General features: G+C 58.1%; 2 protein-coding genes across 4 annotated transcripts in view; one reads left to right on the top strand and one right to left on the bottom strand.

The window, feature by feature from the left end:
• Positions 1 to 8,084: 8,084 nt before the first annotated feature.
• Positions 8,085 to 10,897, bottom strand: LOC117977471 (uncharacterized). The gene has a single exon (XM_034948960.4). It carries the CDS (start codon positions 9,820 to 9,822, stop codon positions 8,776 to 8,778), a length of 1,047 nt encoding a protein of 348 aa, XP_034804851.1. The 5' UTR covers positions 9,823 to 10,897; the 3' UTR covers positions 8,085 to 8,775.
• Positions 10,898 to 12,854: 1,957 nt separating this feature from the next.
• Positions 12,855 to 15,324, top strand: part of BID (BH3 interacting domain death agonist) — a 39,968-nt gene continuing 37,498 nt past the window's right edge. The window contains exon 1 of one of the 3 annotated variants that reach the window (XM_034948681.3): positions 12,855 to 12,997. Coding sequence is in view for 1 of the 3 variants with exons in the window: in XM_003828293.6 (XP_003828341.4) it covers positions 13,692 to 13,771 (80 nt within the window). In the remaining 2 variants the exon portion in view is untranslated. Of the gene's footprint in view, positions 12,998 to 13,358; positions 13,772 to 15,324 lie in introns of those variants that run through there. The other 2 variants (XM_034948680.3, XM_003828293.6) reach the window with 2 other exon arrangements.

The following is a 15,324-nucleotide window of genomic DNA, read 5'->3' as shown; positions in this document are numbered from 1 at the left end:
CAGCCCTCCTTCCAGCCCTGCCTGGCTCTGTCCTGCAGCACAGCTGACCCGGGAGTCCATGGCATGGGGTCTGCAGCACCCACGCCTAAACCTTTCAGATGTTTCAATGATCTCGAGGTCATTCAGTGTGTAGGGTCACTGCTCGTTAGCCTGAAAATTGTCCCCAGGAGATTACAGGGAACAGTCCTGGCCAGCTCCTCTTTCTTTGTTCTAAGAAGCCTCCGAGGCACGCTCCAGCTGTCTCTCTAACCCCTCCCTTGGTGTGTTGCATTGTTGGGAGCACGGCTGACCCTGTGACCATCCAGGGGCGCCATGCAGGGAGGGAAAGACCGCAGGAGCTGTGTGCACGTGAGCCACACCGCCTACAGGCAGCTAGAAGCCACTCAGTGGAAGCTGGCTCCCAGTCCTTCCAGCTGCGTTCCCAGCTATTCCAGAACAAAGAAAGGCCTGGCTGGGACAAATGTGGGCGTGTCAGGTAGAACAGAGGACAAAAATGGATGAGCAGCTCAAAGTGCATATCCTGTGGCCCTAGAGGACACCCCGTACAAGGAGAGCTGGGTCACTTGCCTGTTGGGAAAGGAAATGGGGCTTGGTAGTCACCTGACCCCCAGGCTCTTGTTCCTCAGAAGGGCTTGCTTGTCAGAGCTGCACCAGGCAGCCTTGGGCTGCAGTTCACAGCCACCTCGGGTGGCAGGAAATGATAAGTATTGCTTTAGGGAGGACACCAGAAAGGAAGGCTGCTGGGCCAGGCCAGTGCCACTGTCAGAAGCACACAAAAAGGCCACACGCCATGGTGCACGCCTGTAATCCCAGCACTTCTGGAGACCGAGGCATGAGGGTCACCTGAGGTCAGGAGTTCAAGACCAGCCTGGCCAATATGGCGAAACCACGTCTCTACTAAAAATACAAAAATTAGCTGGGTGTGGTGGCACACACCTGTAATCCCAGCTACTGGAGAGCCTGAGGCAAGAGAATTGCTTGAACGTGGGAGGTGGAGGTTGCAGTGAGCCAAGATTGTGCCACTGCACCCTGGGTGACAGTGAGACTCTGTCAAAAAAAAAAAAAAAAAGTATAGGCTTTATCATTTTTAAATTTTAAAAACTATTTTAAAACAAAAAACAAGAAGCTCTTCTTTCATGAACCACCACATCTAACAGCTCCAAAGTCCCTCCTGAACCCTGAATCCTCACATAGTCCCATCTTAAGAATCAGCCAAAAATGATGAAGGGACAAGACATGCCATTTTATTCCATTTTATAAGCTGGCCACACTGGCCCACGTACTAGACCCTCCCCTCTTCGTGTCCCCTGCTCGGATGACCTCCCCAGTGATGCCCAGTGAGGAGGGTGAGGCCATACCACCCAAAAACTGGCCGGGGGCTGGAGCCTCCTGCCGCATACAGCACAGGAGCCTATGAGACCAGGCCCATGGCCCTCCCAACAGCCTGTGGCTGCTCAGCTTCACCAGGAGCTTTTTCAGCAGCCTCTTCGTGTGCCCCCTGCCCCAAGGTCTTCCTGCAGCGGGGGCTTTGCCGGGGAAGGCAGAGGAGTCCAGTTGCTGTGGGTAGGCCACATGTGCCACAGCCACTGCCAGAGAAGCCACCTACTGCCAGGACGGAGGAGGGAGACAGTCCCTGTGCTGCACACACAGCCCCTTTTCATGCCCCCGTGGCCTCCGAGCCACAGAGTGCACATCCAGTACTGGAGCAGGCTGTTTCCAGCTGTGGGGCCCGGGGTGGGGCCAGGGTGGGGTGGCTCAGGACTAGGTGGATGGGGCTGAGGGCCTCCCTGGACAGTCAACACCTGAACCGTGGTGAGGCTGCCAGTATTGAGTGGTCCCCAAAGTAGCCAGGGATAGCATCCTCCAGACGCGTAGGTGCGTGTGGAGCTACCTCGCGCAGCTGTGTGACACGAGACTGACTGAAGCTGCTGGTGTCTGCCCACCCACAAGAGGGCGGCAGGGAGCACAAGTTAGGTGAGCACCAGCTCAGTGTCCTGGCGGGATGTGTTCCTGTCTCTTCCCCTGACGTCAGCCTGGTCACAGCACTCACCTGGCCGGCGCCTCGCATTCCTCCCACCGACTTGGGACTGCTGACCAACTTAGGATGAGGGAGCACGTGGGAAGGCTGGAGGTTCCGGAGTCGGGGCCCGTGTAGATGCACAGATGCCTCCTGATGGGAGAACCCTAGGAGGACTCGGGAGGCAGCCCCCTGCAGCTTGAGGCCAGCCTCCCTGTTTCACGAACTTGCTGGGCCCCCGTGGAGTCCGTGTTCCCAGAGCGTTCAGCCGGCCCCATCGCCCCAGCCACCCCTCCACCCAGGCAGCAGGTCAGAGCTAGTGTCCCAGCAGCAGCTCCAGGGACAGGCCACGGGTCCCTGGGTCTTCACAAGGCCATCGTCAAGGATGAGGGATTTGTCAGATGGGTGCTGGAGTGTCAGCGTTGAGGGGCTGCTCAACCCACAGGCACCCGGCCCAGCAGGCGAGAGGAGCCTCTCAGTGGTCAGCCCCCATGAGTGTCCAGGGCCTGCCTTTCTTTTCTTTTTTCTTTTTTTTTTTTTTTGGAGACACAGTTTTGCTCTTGTTGCCCAGGCTGGAGTGCAATGGCGCGATCTCGGCTCACCACAACCTCCGCCTCCCAAGTTCAAGTGATTCTCCTGCCTCAGCCTCCTGAGTAGCTGGGATTACAGGCACACGCCACCATGCCCGGCTAATTTTGTATTTTTAGTAGAGATGCGGTTTCTCCATGTTGGTCAGGCTGATCTCGAACTCCCGACCTCAGGTGGTCCGCCCACCTCAGCCTCCCAGAGTGCTGGGATTACAGGCGTGAGCCACTGCGCCTGGCCCAGGGCCTGCCCCTCTAGCCCCCGGTTGTCTCCCCAGCAGAGTGGCTGCCAGGTCTTTCTCGGGAGAAAAGGAGAGAGAGGCACCTGGCAGCCAGCAGCTCCCTTTCCCCAGTGGGTCTCACTTCTTTTAAAAATGTTTTTAGAGAATTAAATACCTTTCAAAAATGTATCTCGGACCAAACTTGTTCCCTCGGGGGGCTGGGATGCCTTCCACCCGGAGGCCCCAGCACAGGGACCACCTGCCCAGCCAGACCGCCTCAGCAGGCAGCTCCTGCAGGTCCCGACTCTCTCGGCTCCTCCATGGCCAGTCATTCCCGCCCGTCCCCTGCGCTCTGTGTCTGTAGCTGCTAAGTTGCCGCTGCTGGCTGGTAAGAGAATTCTTCCTGTCCTTCCCCTGGTGTGGCCATGTATTTTGACAAGAAAAGACAAGCAGGAAATTGTCTTTTTCCCCAAGCTTCTTGCCCACGTCAAGGGCAGGCCTGCTCCACCAGCATCTGCCAATGCTTTGTTATCTCGGAGCAATCGCGTGCAGCTAATGGGAGGGGTCTCTGCTGTTGGAGAGGGTGGGATGGGAGGAGTCTCAGAATCAAGATCCAGGCAAGATCAGGGATAAAAAAATTGGAAACCCACTTATTTCAAGCCAGGATTGTGATAAGAAGGACTTTGGTGAACAGCCCTAGGGTGAGGCCCACACGCAGAAGCAATCGGATGGCACCAAAGACAGCACCGGCCCCCAGAACCCTGCAGAGCCTTGAGTAAGCGGGGAAGGCTTGCTGGCCTTCCCAGGCATGAGCATCCTATCCCTGGCCCCAGGGAGGGTGTAGTCTCTGCTCCCACCAGGTCAAGGTTTGGAGGAGGGTGAAGAACTTCGTGCATGAGACAAGGGGCATCAGAACAAGGTCCACCCCCAGCCTCCTCCCCCTAGCACCATCCTTTCCTCCTCCCTGGAGAGTCCTCCAAGGCCCCGGGGAGAACTAAAGCACAGCCACGCTCTTGGCAAGGCACCATGGCAGCAGAGCACGTAGGCGTAAGCACATGCGGTAGAGAGACTTGGTGTAGAGAAATAGAGATTAAGTAGGGCTAAGGCAGCTATAAACATCATAGTTTTAGATGCATTTTCAGGTGCCAAAGAATTGCCCTTGGCTTTGAGAGCTGGACGGTGAGCTCAGCTGGGGCTGGGAGCCAGTGGCACCGTGTAGTACTGAAGCTTTCCCACACAGGGCCCAGGGGTGGCAGCGCCCCATCCAGGGAAGTCCCCTGGGTGGATCCACCATTCAAAACTTTCCTGTCCTTTTCCTCCACGCCAGCGGAGATACAGGCTAAGACTCCCTAATGCAGGATTTCCTTTGAGCATCATGTCGGCAAAGATTCCAAAATCTGAAAAATTGAAACACCTCTGGTCCCAAGCATTCTAGATAAAGGGATACACACCCACCTGAAGGCCCCCCCCCCCGCTTCTCCATCAGCACCTCTAAAGATGATCCCAAGAGCCTTCATCCCTCTCTCCAGGAAGATCTTTTACTGGAGGCCACATGCCTGTGAGAACCAAGCGCTAGACCAGGCGTCTGCCTGGCTGGCTGATGCCGGATGCGGCTCTCCAAGCCTGTTTCTACCTTTGAACCAGGAAAAGAACATCCACTTCTCTGCCCCGTAAACAGATCCTAGACGCTGAGCACTTTGGGTTTTGTGGGGTGCTGGGCCATCCCTCTGTGGCTGCCTGAGTTGGTCCCATACAGGCATCCCTTCCCTGAAGGCTGACCCGGCCCTGCCCACGGCACGCCTGGGAGCGGCTCCTGCCCAGGCCTATGGCCGGAAACGCCACAGTGGCTCCTCTGGCTGGCATGAACTTCACGATGACACCTGGGTCTCAGTGCAGTTTGTAGGAAAGGAAGGATGCCACGGGGTCAGATCGTGTGTGGGGGAGATTTGGTACAGAAGCGAACACAGGAATGAAGATGGCAGAAACGTCACGTAAGGCGAGGCGTGTGTCTGCTGGCCTCTCGCCTATCGCAGGTCTGAACTGCGCACAGCATAAGGCTGCAGTGCTGAGACTCAGCCCCTCCCCGGGGGGCCACAGCCTGGGCCGTTCACTCTGCACGTGGCAGTCTTGGTTTCTGCATCTTTGAGCAGAATGCTAGACACAGTGGTGGTTTGCCCTCTGCTCAATATCCCTCTAACAAATCACCATGCAAAACATTCCAGCTGGGCACAGCCACCCCACGCCGGGACCCCCACACCAGGACCTCCACTCCCTTCCCTCTGCTGGGTGTGATTTGGCCAATATCCAAAGAGTTTACTTCAGAAAGGGCAGGGTGAGAGGAAGGATATCATGGGGGTCCCTGGGCTGGGCCAGCCCTGGGGCGGACGCCAGAGGGCCCAGCTCCCTCTGGGAAATCCTGCTCGCCCTGCCCCAGCACCCATTCTGAGCCACAGCCAGACTCTGGGAGGGCCGTGCTTGGAGTTTTCCAGCCCTTGGGCCTTAGGAGTTAGCCCTCTGAAAGTTGGTGGCGAGGGCTCACTAGCAGCTGAGGGTTGTTGGCATTAGATAGAGCAGTCCCAGGGAAAAGGCTGCTTGAAGCAATATGGGAAACCCCAGACTGGTCTTTCTGCAACAGCTGAGTCATGCCAGCCTCCCAGAGCTTCTGCAGGGTCACACCCGCCCAGCAGCGGGGCTGGGGAATTCCTGGGGTCTACTTGCCTCCGCTCGGTGGGTGGGACTGGTCTTCACCATGGCCGTGATTTCACCATGGGGGTGAACATGATTTTCACCCCCCCAGGCTCTGGTCCTGCATCTCGCCATCTCTCCTCTCTCCTCTAGCAAGACTCTTGCCCTCACAACCCACCAGCCCTTCAAGGCCCAGCGCCTGGGGAAAGCACCTCCTAGGCAGGGAGCCACCCAGCCAGGCACCACCAGCCAGGCCCTTCTCTAGGCTGTCATGGCAGAGCCCTGGGTCTAGGCAGAGAGGGGAGCTCTGTGGTCGGTGCTGACTTGGCCAGGAGCCACCAGCCCCGGTGCTATGGCCCTTTGATGTTGGCTGAGAGCCCTGGGCCATCCCTGCAGCCCCAGTTCCTGGGGTACTAACTGCAGGGAGGGCTCTGTGCACCTGGCCTCCTGCCATGTAATGGTGTGTGTTCACTCTGTTTTTCCACCCCAGGTCTCGGGCAGGCGTTTATTGTCGGTTTCTGTCCCAGAGATGAGGGGAATGGGGTGGCCAGGAAGGAGGAAGCCTTCACTCCAGCAATCAGGCTCCCGCCAGTACTGGGGTGGGCTCCAGTTCAGGGGCTTAGGAGGCACCATGGAACGCATGGGCTTATTCTCAGGGGAGCAGAGGCCTTGTGCAGACCTCACCTCCTGCAGTGTAGGGGGATGAGATGCCTGGAGGGGCAGGAGGGAGAAATGGCCCACTTGGTAATAGCCATTACCGCGTGTCAGCCCTGGCCAGCAGGGGACAGGCCACCTCTGCCCCTGCCTCCCCAGCCCTGTCCTCAGGCCAGGAGGACACTGGCCCCTCCACCCCTCATTCCTTCTGCTTCTGAGAGCACCTGAGCTTCAGTGAGGGCACAGCAGCCTGGCCGGGGAATGAGCGGCACCTGGAGACAGCCCACCCTCAAGAAGAGCATGGAAGTGTCTGGGGCGGATGGTAGGGACAGGGGCTTCAGGACAGGGGAAGGCGGTGGGGGCAGCTGGCAGGCAGGGGGTGAAGTTCCAAGGGTGCACTGAGAAGGGGACTGGGGTGGAAGGGGAAAAGGGCAGTGCGTGGCAGCCCCTCTGCTCCTTTCTCCCCATGCCCCTCGGGAGCCGCCATCCGGCCCCCACTCTGAAGCACCTCCCACAGGGACCCCAGCCACCCCACTCACAGCACACAGAGCTGCTAGGAGCCTCCCACCACACTGCCAGGTAATCACAAGCCACGCTTCCTGAGCGCATGCTGGGTGCCTAAGACCTTGCGTTTCATGTATTCACAGCCCGCCTCTGAGGAATGTACTGTCATCTCTTTAATGACAGGAAATTGGGGCCCAAGAAACTTGATCTGGGGCCTCAGGATGCGGGGAGCTGGAGGCCAGCTTTTCTGGGGGCAGCCCCTGGCCAGTTACAGCTCACAAAGCTCGTCAAGGATAGAGCTGAGAAAACAAACTCTGAAGGCTGAGCTCTTAACCACCAAGCTAGAGGCCTCCCGCCCTCCTCTTGACCTCTGCCCTGGGAGGCCTGCCCAGACCCCCGTGCCCACGCTCCCTCTGCCCTCCAGATGCACAGATGCTTCTGGTCAGAACCACGCCCTGCTCTTCAGTGCACCAGTGTCCCTTGCAGAGTTCTCTGTCCTGGCTTCTATCCCAAGTCACTTGGGAGTAAGCTACGCGCACTGTCTCCCCATCTTCACCCAGGGATGTGAAGAGCTGATGACCGCGGAGATGCTGGATGGGACAGCATCAATCTCGGCACTCTTGGGAGGAGAACCTCAGAGGAAAGCCGGGACCCCGTCAGACTGAGCCAGCAATACACCAGGTCCGGAGCTCCCAGTCTGTTACTGCAGCGAGCCTGCGGTAAGAGTCCGCCATCAGGAAGGTGATGGACTTCTTTCTCCAGGTGCCGCCACTACTGCTCTGGAGCCGTGGGAATGCTGCAGTCTCCTTCCACAGAGAACGTGCTCTCCAGGTGCATGGAGTGCCTCAGCCGACAGCCTCGGGCTGCAGCCACAGAGGCCACGTGCTCCAGGCACTGAGCCAGTGGTATGGGGGTCCGTCCCTTGCTCCTGCAACAGCATCCTTGGCCCCGAGCTGCTGTTGGTGTCGCAGCAGGGCCCTATCAGATCTGCTTCACAGCCAACCAGTTCTCTTCCTCCCTCTCTCCCCTCCCAGGGGTCCGATCCCCATTGTGATCTGAAGGCTGTCCCTGTCCAATCCCGCCCCTTCCTCTTGGGTGTCACCTCCCACCGAGCTTTGTCTCAGCATCTGCTTGCCGGAGGATGGAAACTGACACCTCTGTCCTCTGCTGAGTAATACCAAGACGAAACCCAAAGGACTTTTCTCTTTTGTTTTTTATTCTTATTTTAGAAACAGGGTCTCACTCTGTTGCCCAGGCTAGCCGTGCACTGACACGATCACAACTCACTGCAGCCTCCACCTCCCGGGGTCAAGCCATCCTCCCACCTCAGCCTCCTGAGGAGCTGGGACCACAGGCACACACAAACATGCCTGGCTAATTTTTTATCTTTCTTATTTTTTGTAGAGATGAACATCTCACTGAATTGCCCGGGCTGGTCTTGAACTCCTGGTGGCCCAGTCTGGTCTCGAACTCCCAAAGGACTTTTGAACAAAAACTCTCAAACTCATTGTTCACCATGGAAATGCAAAACCAAAATAGCACCGAGCTATCATTTTATACTATTAGACTGGCAAAGGTTTGGAGGCTAGATCCTGCCCAGTGTTGGTGGGGATGGAGCAGGGCGGCCTGCAAGCCCTGCTGTGGGATTAAAGTGTACCACTGGGGAGACCTCACCACAGGCCCACCTTAGACGGGAGCTCTGTCCCTACAGTTCGGTCCCCAGATATCTCTCTAAAGAAACCCTCATTTGGGCTCAGAGCACCGTGTTTGAGGATATGAATGAGAGTGGCTCGTCATGGCGGCAAGTTGGAGGTCACTGGGGTTCCATGGTTTGGGAAGCAGATGGGCAAAATGCAGGGCTGCCCACAGTGGGGACCCCATGGCACTGGAGGCACACGTGCAGCAATGTGGAGGGACCCAGCAGATGGAGCCGGGTGGAGAAAACGTGCCAGCTCACATCTCAGTTAAAACACACGTGCACAAGCAACAGCACACTTGCTCGTGAGACTGCCTAGGAGCCAGTCCACGGCGCGGAGAGAGCCAGCAGCGCTGTCTCATTCACTGTCTCAGTCCAGCTTCCAGCCCTGCGCCATCCTCACGCGAGAGTCCCTCAGGTGTGCGGCAACCTCAGCTCTGCACACCCAGCCTTGGACACCCACAGCGCAAACAGGGACCCTCCCAGAGCTGCCCCCAAGCCCTCCCCTGGCCTGTGTGCGGGCGTCTGAGCGGGTGGAGGCCAGCCATGGGCTCTGCTTCCCTGTGAGCCAGGGTCTGGGCTGAGTCTAACCTGGAGGCGCAGGGTGAGCGCCAGAGAGGTCACATCATTCCAGGAGTTTGGAGGGATCCAACACAGCTCCCCTGAAGTTGGCTGTGACTTGGGCCTGTCAGAAGCAGCCTGAGAGGAGGGTCGCAAGTGACCCAGACCTGGGAAGGAGGGAAAGGTTTGAATTTTGCAAAAAAAAAAAAAAAAAAAAAAAAAAAGATAACTTTGCCCTTTTCGCTTGACCTTGCGGGGACAAGATGGGCGTGACGCCTCCCGAGACCGGGAGAGGAAGGCCACCTGGCGAAGCTGCAGTCCCAGCATTATCTGTATGTTAAATTGATGTTTTAAATCAGAGTTGATATCCAAGTAATTAAAGAATAAATAACAAGCACAGGGACTAGTGAGGGGCTGGGCCAGATTCTCTGCAACCCATATGGCTTCACCTACCTTCCAAACCCCCGGTTCTGTGAGGACCGAAAATGACCATCCCAGACTATTCCAGAAACAGCCTGGGGATTCTGAAAGTTTCCCAGAGCATAGGCAGTGAAAGAGAGAGAAGCTCAGCCCTTCTGGAGGGGATGGGTGGCTCGGAACAGAAGGTGGAAAGGGAGAGAAGCTCAGCCCTTCCAGAGGGGATGGGTGGCTCAGAGCAGAAGGTGGGGATGCAGTTCTGGGGGCGCCATGGCCGAGCACCACAGACCGGGGACTTGCACAACAGAAGCGGGTTTCCTCACAATTCTGAGCCGGAAGGCGGAGATAAATGCGTGGGCAGGGCTGGGTTCCCCGGACGCCTCTCTCCTTGGCGCAGAGACGATGTGTTGTTCTCCCCGGGTCCGTTCCTGTGTGGGTGTCCGTGTCCCCATCAGGACACCAGTCAGATAGGACGAGGGCCATCCAGTGACCTCACTTAACCTTAATCACCTCTGGAAAGTCCCTGTGTCCAAGCACAGTCACGTTCTGAGGTCCTGGGGGTCAGGGCTTCAACTTACGAATTTTGAGAGCACTCAAGTCAGCCCACAACAGTGGACTTTGAAATAATCTTTTAGGAACTGGACTCCTCAAGGACGCTTTAAAAAATGCTGGCCTCGTTCTGTTGCAAAGGGGCAACTGAGGAAGAGGGGCTGAATTTTCACAGGAAGACGAGCCCGGTGGCAGGAAGTGACAGTGAGAAACTGCAGCATAAAGCGGAAGCAAAGGCTGACTGTGACTATGTGGTCGCCAGCTCGCCTTCCCCGTCAAACCTTGCTGGATTTTGTGTTTCATTTTCATTGCCAAAAACATCATTCAGGTCGGGTGCAGTGGTTCATGCCTGTAACCCCAGCACTTTGGGAGGCCGAGGTGGGAGGATTACTTGAGCCCAGGAGTTCAAGACCAGCCTGGGGAACACAGCAAGACCCCGTCTCAAAAAAAAAAAAAAAAAAAAAAAAAGGCCGGGTGTGGTGGCACACGCCTGTAATCCCAGCACTCTGGGAGTCCGAGGCGGGCAGATCACCTGAGGTCAGGAGTTCGAGAGCAGCCTGGCCAATATGGTGAAACCCCGTCTCTACTAAAAATACAAAAATTAGCCAGCCAGTCATGGTGGTGGGTGCCTATAATCCCAGCTACTTGGGAGGCTGAGGCTGGAGAATCACTTGAACCCGGGAGGCAGAATTGTAGTGAGCGGAAATCACACCATTGCACTCCAGCATGGGTGACACAGCCAGACTCCGTCTAAAAAAATTTTTTTTAAAATTAGCCAGGCGTGGTGGTGCATGCCTGTAGTCCCAGATACTTGGGAGGCTGTGGCAGGAGGATCACTCGAGCCTGGGAGGTCAAGGCTGCCGTGAGCTGTGATCGCACCACTGCACTCCAGCATGGATGACAGAGCTAGATCCTGTTTCAAAAAAAAAATAAAGTCATCATTCTCTCATGTATGTGTATATTGTTTCATTTGTTAATTAAGGTATAATTTTACATACAGTAAAACTCACCATTCTTCGTGCAGAGTTCTCACAAAAGTGTACAATTGTGTGGCATCCACCACAATCCCTATATAGAAGAATCCCATCATCCCCGGAATTTCCCTGGGCCCTTCCATAGCCCCCCAGCCCCTCACCCCCTGAATTGTTTTCTGGTACCCCGCCCCCCTTTCTTTTTGAAGTGGTTGTTTTGCAGGAAACATCACCCTCTCTCATTTTACAAATACTGCAGACAGATTTTGAAGCCCAAAGCATCATAGAGGCAGCAGATCAGGACAGGGAGGATTGAGGCGGGGGAGGCTCTACCCTGACTGTAAGAAGCACTTGAGAGACCTGCAAAAAGCCAACAGGAGAGGCAGAGACTGTGGGGGCCAATTGGTACAGGTCCTGCCCTGCATGACAGGGCCAGTGGCCCCCACAGTGCTGAGGATAAAATCCAACTGCTCATCCAGGCTGCTGGAGCCTCCTGCCTTCAGGCCACCCCACTGGCCTCTTGCCCACTGTGCCCCACTGTCCAAGCTCTCGCCTGCCCTGGGAGGGGCCCCTGCAGCTTCTTGTGCCCAGGTGCACGTCCCTCTCTTTTCCCATCTGGGCGCCTGCTGACATTGTACCATGAATTTGAACACCACCCCGCAGATGACCTGGCCTCAGCCCGTGAAGTTTCCCTTTCGTCTTCTGCAGGGCACTGGCCCCTAATGCCATCTGACGGTTTCCCTGCTCACAGGATCTTCCATTTGCTCAGCCCCCGAGAGTGCCCAGCCCGAGTGAAGAGCATGCAGGAAACAAGCCCCTGTCCTCGTGGAGGCTACATTCCGAGAGGGGAGGTAGGCAACACACACACAAACGACTCCGTAGTATGTCATGCTGCGATGCTGGCTGTGGAGGAAAATGAAGTGAGGCCTGGTGAAAGCCAGAGGCCATGGGGCTGCCGAGGAGGAACAGGGACAGGGCAGGATTTGCTTGGGACAGGGCAGGATTTGCTTAGAGCAGGGCAGGTCGCGTGGGACTCTGCGGGCCACTGAAAGGAACTTGGCTTTGATTCAGAGGATGTTAAAGCGTGAGTGACATCCTCTGACCTTTTATAAAAGAAGCAAGAGTCTAGGGAGCCCGGGTAGAAGTGAGGGCGTCTGGAGGAGCCACAGCGGGCTCAGGGAGTGAGCCCACGCGAGGGCGCAGAGCAACTGGACGCTCCAACAGGGCTGGTGGGAGTGCCGAACGGTGTGCATCACCTTGGAAAGCAGGCAGTTTTTAATGCCATGAAGCTCGTCCAGTCCTATGATTCGCATTTCCACTCCTAGGTATCACACTCAAGAGAAGTGAAGACGCCCACAAAGGGCTCTGCAGCAGCACTGTCGGTGAGAGCTGCATCCGGGGATGCATGGACTGGCCTGTCATTCCAGCACTTTGGGAGGCCGAGGTGGGAGCATCGCTGGAGCCCAGGAGTTCGAGACCAGCCTGAGACCTCCAGAGGTGGAGACCCCCCCACCCCACCACCTCCACTAAAAACTGAAAAAGAAATTAGCTGGGTGTGGTGTGCGCCTGTAGTCCCAGCATTATCTATATGTTAAACTGATGTTTTAAATCAGAGTTGATATCCAAATAATTAAAGAATAAACAACAAGCACAGGGACTGGTGAGGGGCTGGGCCAGATTCTCTGCAACCCACATGGCTTCACCCACTTTCCAAACCCCTGGTTCCGTGAGGACCGAGAATGACCACCCCAGACTGTTCCAGAAACAGCCTGGGGATTCTGAATGTTTCCCAGAGAATCATTAGGAATTATCCCAGCGGCGCTGGAGTAAGTGGCCAACTTAAAGTTGGACGACACTGTCTGAAACAGTCGCGTAAGGGGTAAGGGTGGAAAGCCTGGTTCTCACTGCGCTGCCGGCCCCCCGCCCCGCTCCACAGCCCCGCGCCGGCGCGGGCTCCCCGGGTCCCCGCAAGCCGCCGGGGGCGGGCCGGGGCGGGCCGGGGCGGGCCCGGGCGTGGGGGGCCGAAGGAGGAAGCGCGCGGGGCGCCATAAGGAGGAAGCGGGTAGTCGACCGTGTCCGCGCGCCTGGGAGACGCTGCCTCGGCCCGGACGCGCCCGCGCCCCCGCGGCTGGAGGGTGGTGAGTGCCCCCGCGCCCCTCCCGGGGTACGCGCCGAGCCCCAGCCCGGGACCCCTGCCTGCCGCCTGCCCCGGCGTGGAGCTCAGGGCCCGCCGCCCGCCCTGGGCCCGACCGCGGTGGGAGCCAGAGGAGGGGAGGCGGGGGGTCAGAGCCCCCGGCCTCAGCAGCGACCTGAGGGCCGGGTCTCTCCCGCCTCCCCTCCGCCCGGGCGCCCTCCTCGGCGCGGCCCGCAGGTCGGTGCTGAGGGTCGGGTCCGCCTCGGAGGCGGGGAAGGCTTTGTTGTGTCCTCTCCACGTGGCCTGGGGACTCAGGGGAGGGGTGCGGGGCGCGGGGAGGGGGAGGGGCCGAGGCCAGCCCCGGAGAGGAGAAAACCCGCGGGCCTGGCCGGGTGCAGGCCACCCTTGCCGGAGGATCGGAATCCCCGCCCACACCGTGGTCTTTCCAGCACCGCAGACACCTGCCGGCTCCTCCCGAGCGGAGCTCAGGGCTGACAAAGCGCGGTCAGAGCGGCCGCTTACTGGGGCTCGCCCGCTCCTTAGAGCACTGGCAATGATGTGCGGATCCTCGCTGCTGCTGCTGCTGGGAAACTGTTGAGTGGCTGAATGACCCCAGGGGACCCTGGGAGAGCTCTGAAGCCCTCAGCCACCAAGTGGCTGGGCTGGCAAGGGTTCATTCATTCATTCAACAAATACGAATGTGCAGCGGGGCTGGGGTCATGATGGCTCGGTGGGCAGCGAGGGGCCGGGCCGGCTGGAGGAGCACAGTGCGGATTCTGTAAGTGGGCTGGGGGCTGGGCCTTCTGCGGCTGGACCGGCCTTCACCTGCAGGCAGGGTTGGGGCAGGTGAGGAGCAGATGGATCCACCCAGAGCTCTTCCACCTTCTCAGGCTTGCACCCCCTTCCTGGAGCCTTATCCACACTCTCAGTCCTCGCTCTCACTGTGGGGGAGCTGCAGAGGATGCGGTTTTTCCACATTCCATCTCCACCCACAGGAGGCTTTGAGATGGGGGGAGCTCTCCTGGGCCTGAATGTGTGCCGTCCTGGGGCCCTGCAGTCCCCTGGGAGTGATGACCGAGACCAGATTCCCTGAGCCGGGGTCTTAAGGGTGTGGGGAGCGCAGAGGGATCCTCTGGCATCAGGAGTTGAGGTAGACAAAGCTCCAGGGAGGCACTGCTGGGAGGAGGGCCCTGGCCAAGCCTCTGCCTGCGGCCCGGGGTGTGCGTCCCTGCCCCTTCTGCCCCTCTTGCCCAGGGAGGGAAGAGGAAATGTGGGGTCAGCAGTTTGTGGCTGGGGTTTAAAGGCAGGGATCTCCCAGGACGGGCACAGGGAGCATGAGGAAGCAGCTAGTGTCTCTGTTCATGAGATGTGAGAGTGGTGACTGAGACGAGGGGTGCAGAGACCTGCCGTGGCTGGGGCGAGGTGCTGTTAGTGCTTCTGAGGAGGTTGGGCAGGATAGACGGTGGCTGTCAGGTGGTCTCAAGGTTGTGCAGGAGCTTGCCAGAGAGGGAAGCGGGGCATGCCCCCAGGGTGGTATGGGGGATTCTAGGGGGAGGGTGCCTGGGTGGGAAGGGGTGTCGCATGCCCAGCTCAGAGGCCTTGCTTAGGGGTGCTCACAGGCTCGGCTGACGTGAGGATGCTGATTGAAGGAGCTGAGGGTCCCACTCATTTGCAAGGGGGAACTGTCTGCCCAGGAGCCCCAGCAGTGCCCAGGCCCCTGGACTGACAAGGATGGATGATGGAGGCGGATGGACATTTGACACTGGAGCCTGCCTTCCAGGCAGAAGGGCCGTGAGTCATCCTCTCTCCGGTGCCAAGTGGAGGGGCTGAGCAGGTCCTCGACGTGACCGAGGACTGTGCCCGTTTTTTCAGGGGACCCGGAGCGCTGGCTCTGGCTGTCAGCCCATGAGAGACCTCCCTGCAGAGCTGTGGCCTCTGGAAATGCTTCCTGTCGTTGACATCTAGTCACCACTCTCCAGCTGGGGCTGTGGAGGGCAGCACAGGCCTGGAGTGTCCCCGAGAGCAGCTGGGCGTCTGCCCCTGCCCACCCCACAGGGCCTCCCACTCACAGGGCCTGATTAGCAGCTCCATGGCTGCCATACCTGGTGGACCGCCCTCAGCGGCCACATATATCCTTGCCCCAAGCCAATGACAGGTCTGAAGAAGACACTGATGGAGCTGAAGCACAGGACAGAGACAAGCACCTGTGTGCCGGACGCTCACGGAGCACTTGATGTGTGCTGACTGGCTCACATCACGGTGGTCAGACGAGGGTAGCATCCCCATTCACCAGATGGTGTAACTGAGGCAAGGAGAGGCTAAGTAACTTGT

Source organism: Pan paniscus, chromosome 23 (assembly GCF_029289425.2).
Source record: "Pan paniscus chromosome 23, NHGRI_mPanPan1-v2.0_pri, whole genome shotgun sequence".
Classification (NCBI taxonomy): Eukaryota; Metazoa; Chordata; class Mammalia; order Primates; family Hominidae; genus Pan; species Pan paniscus.
The sequence above is the reverse complement of the archived record's forward strand: the minus strand, read 5'-3'. Positions and strand labels throughout refer to the sequence as shown.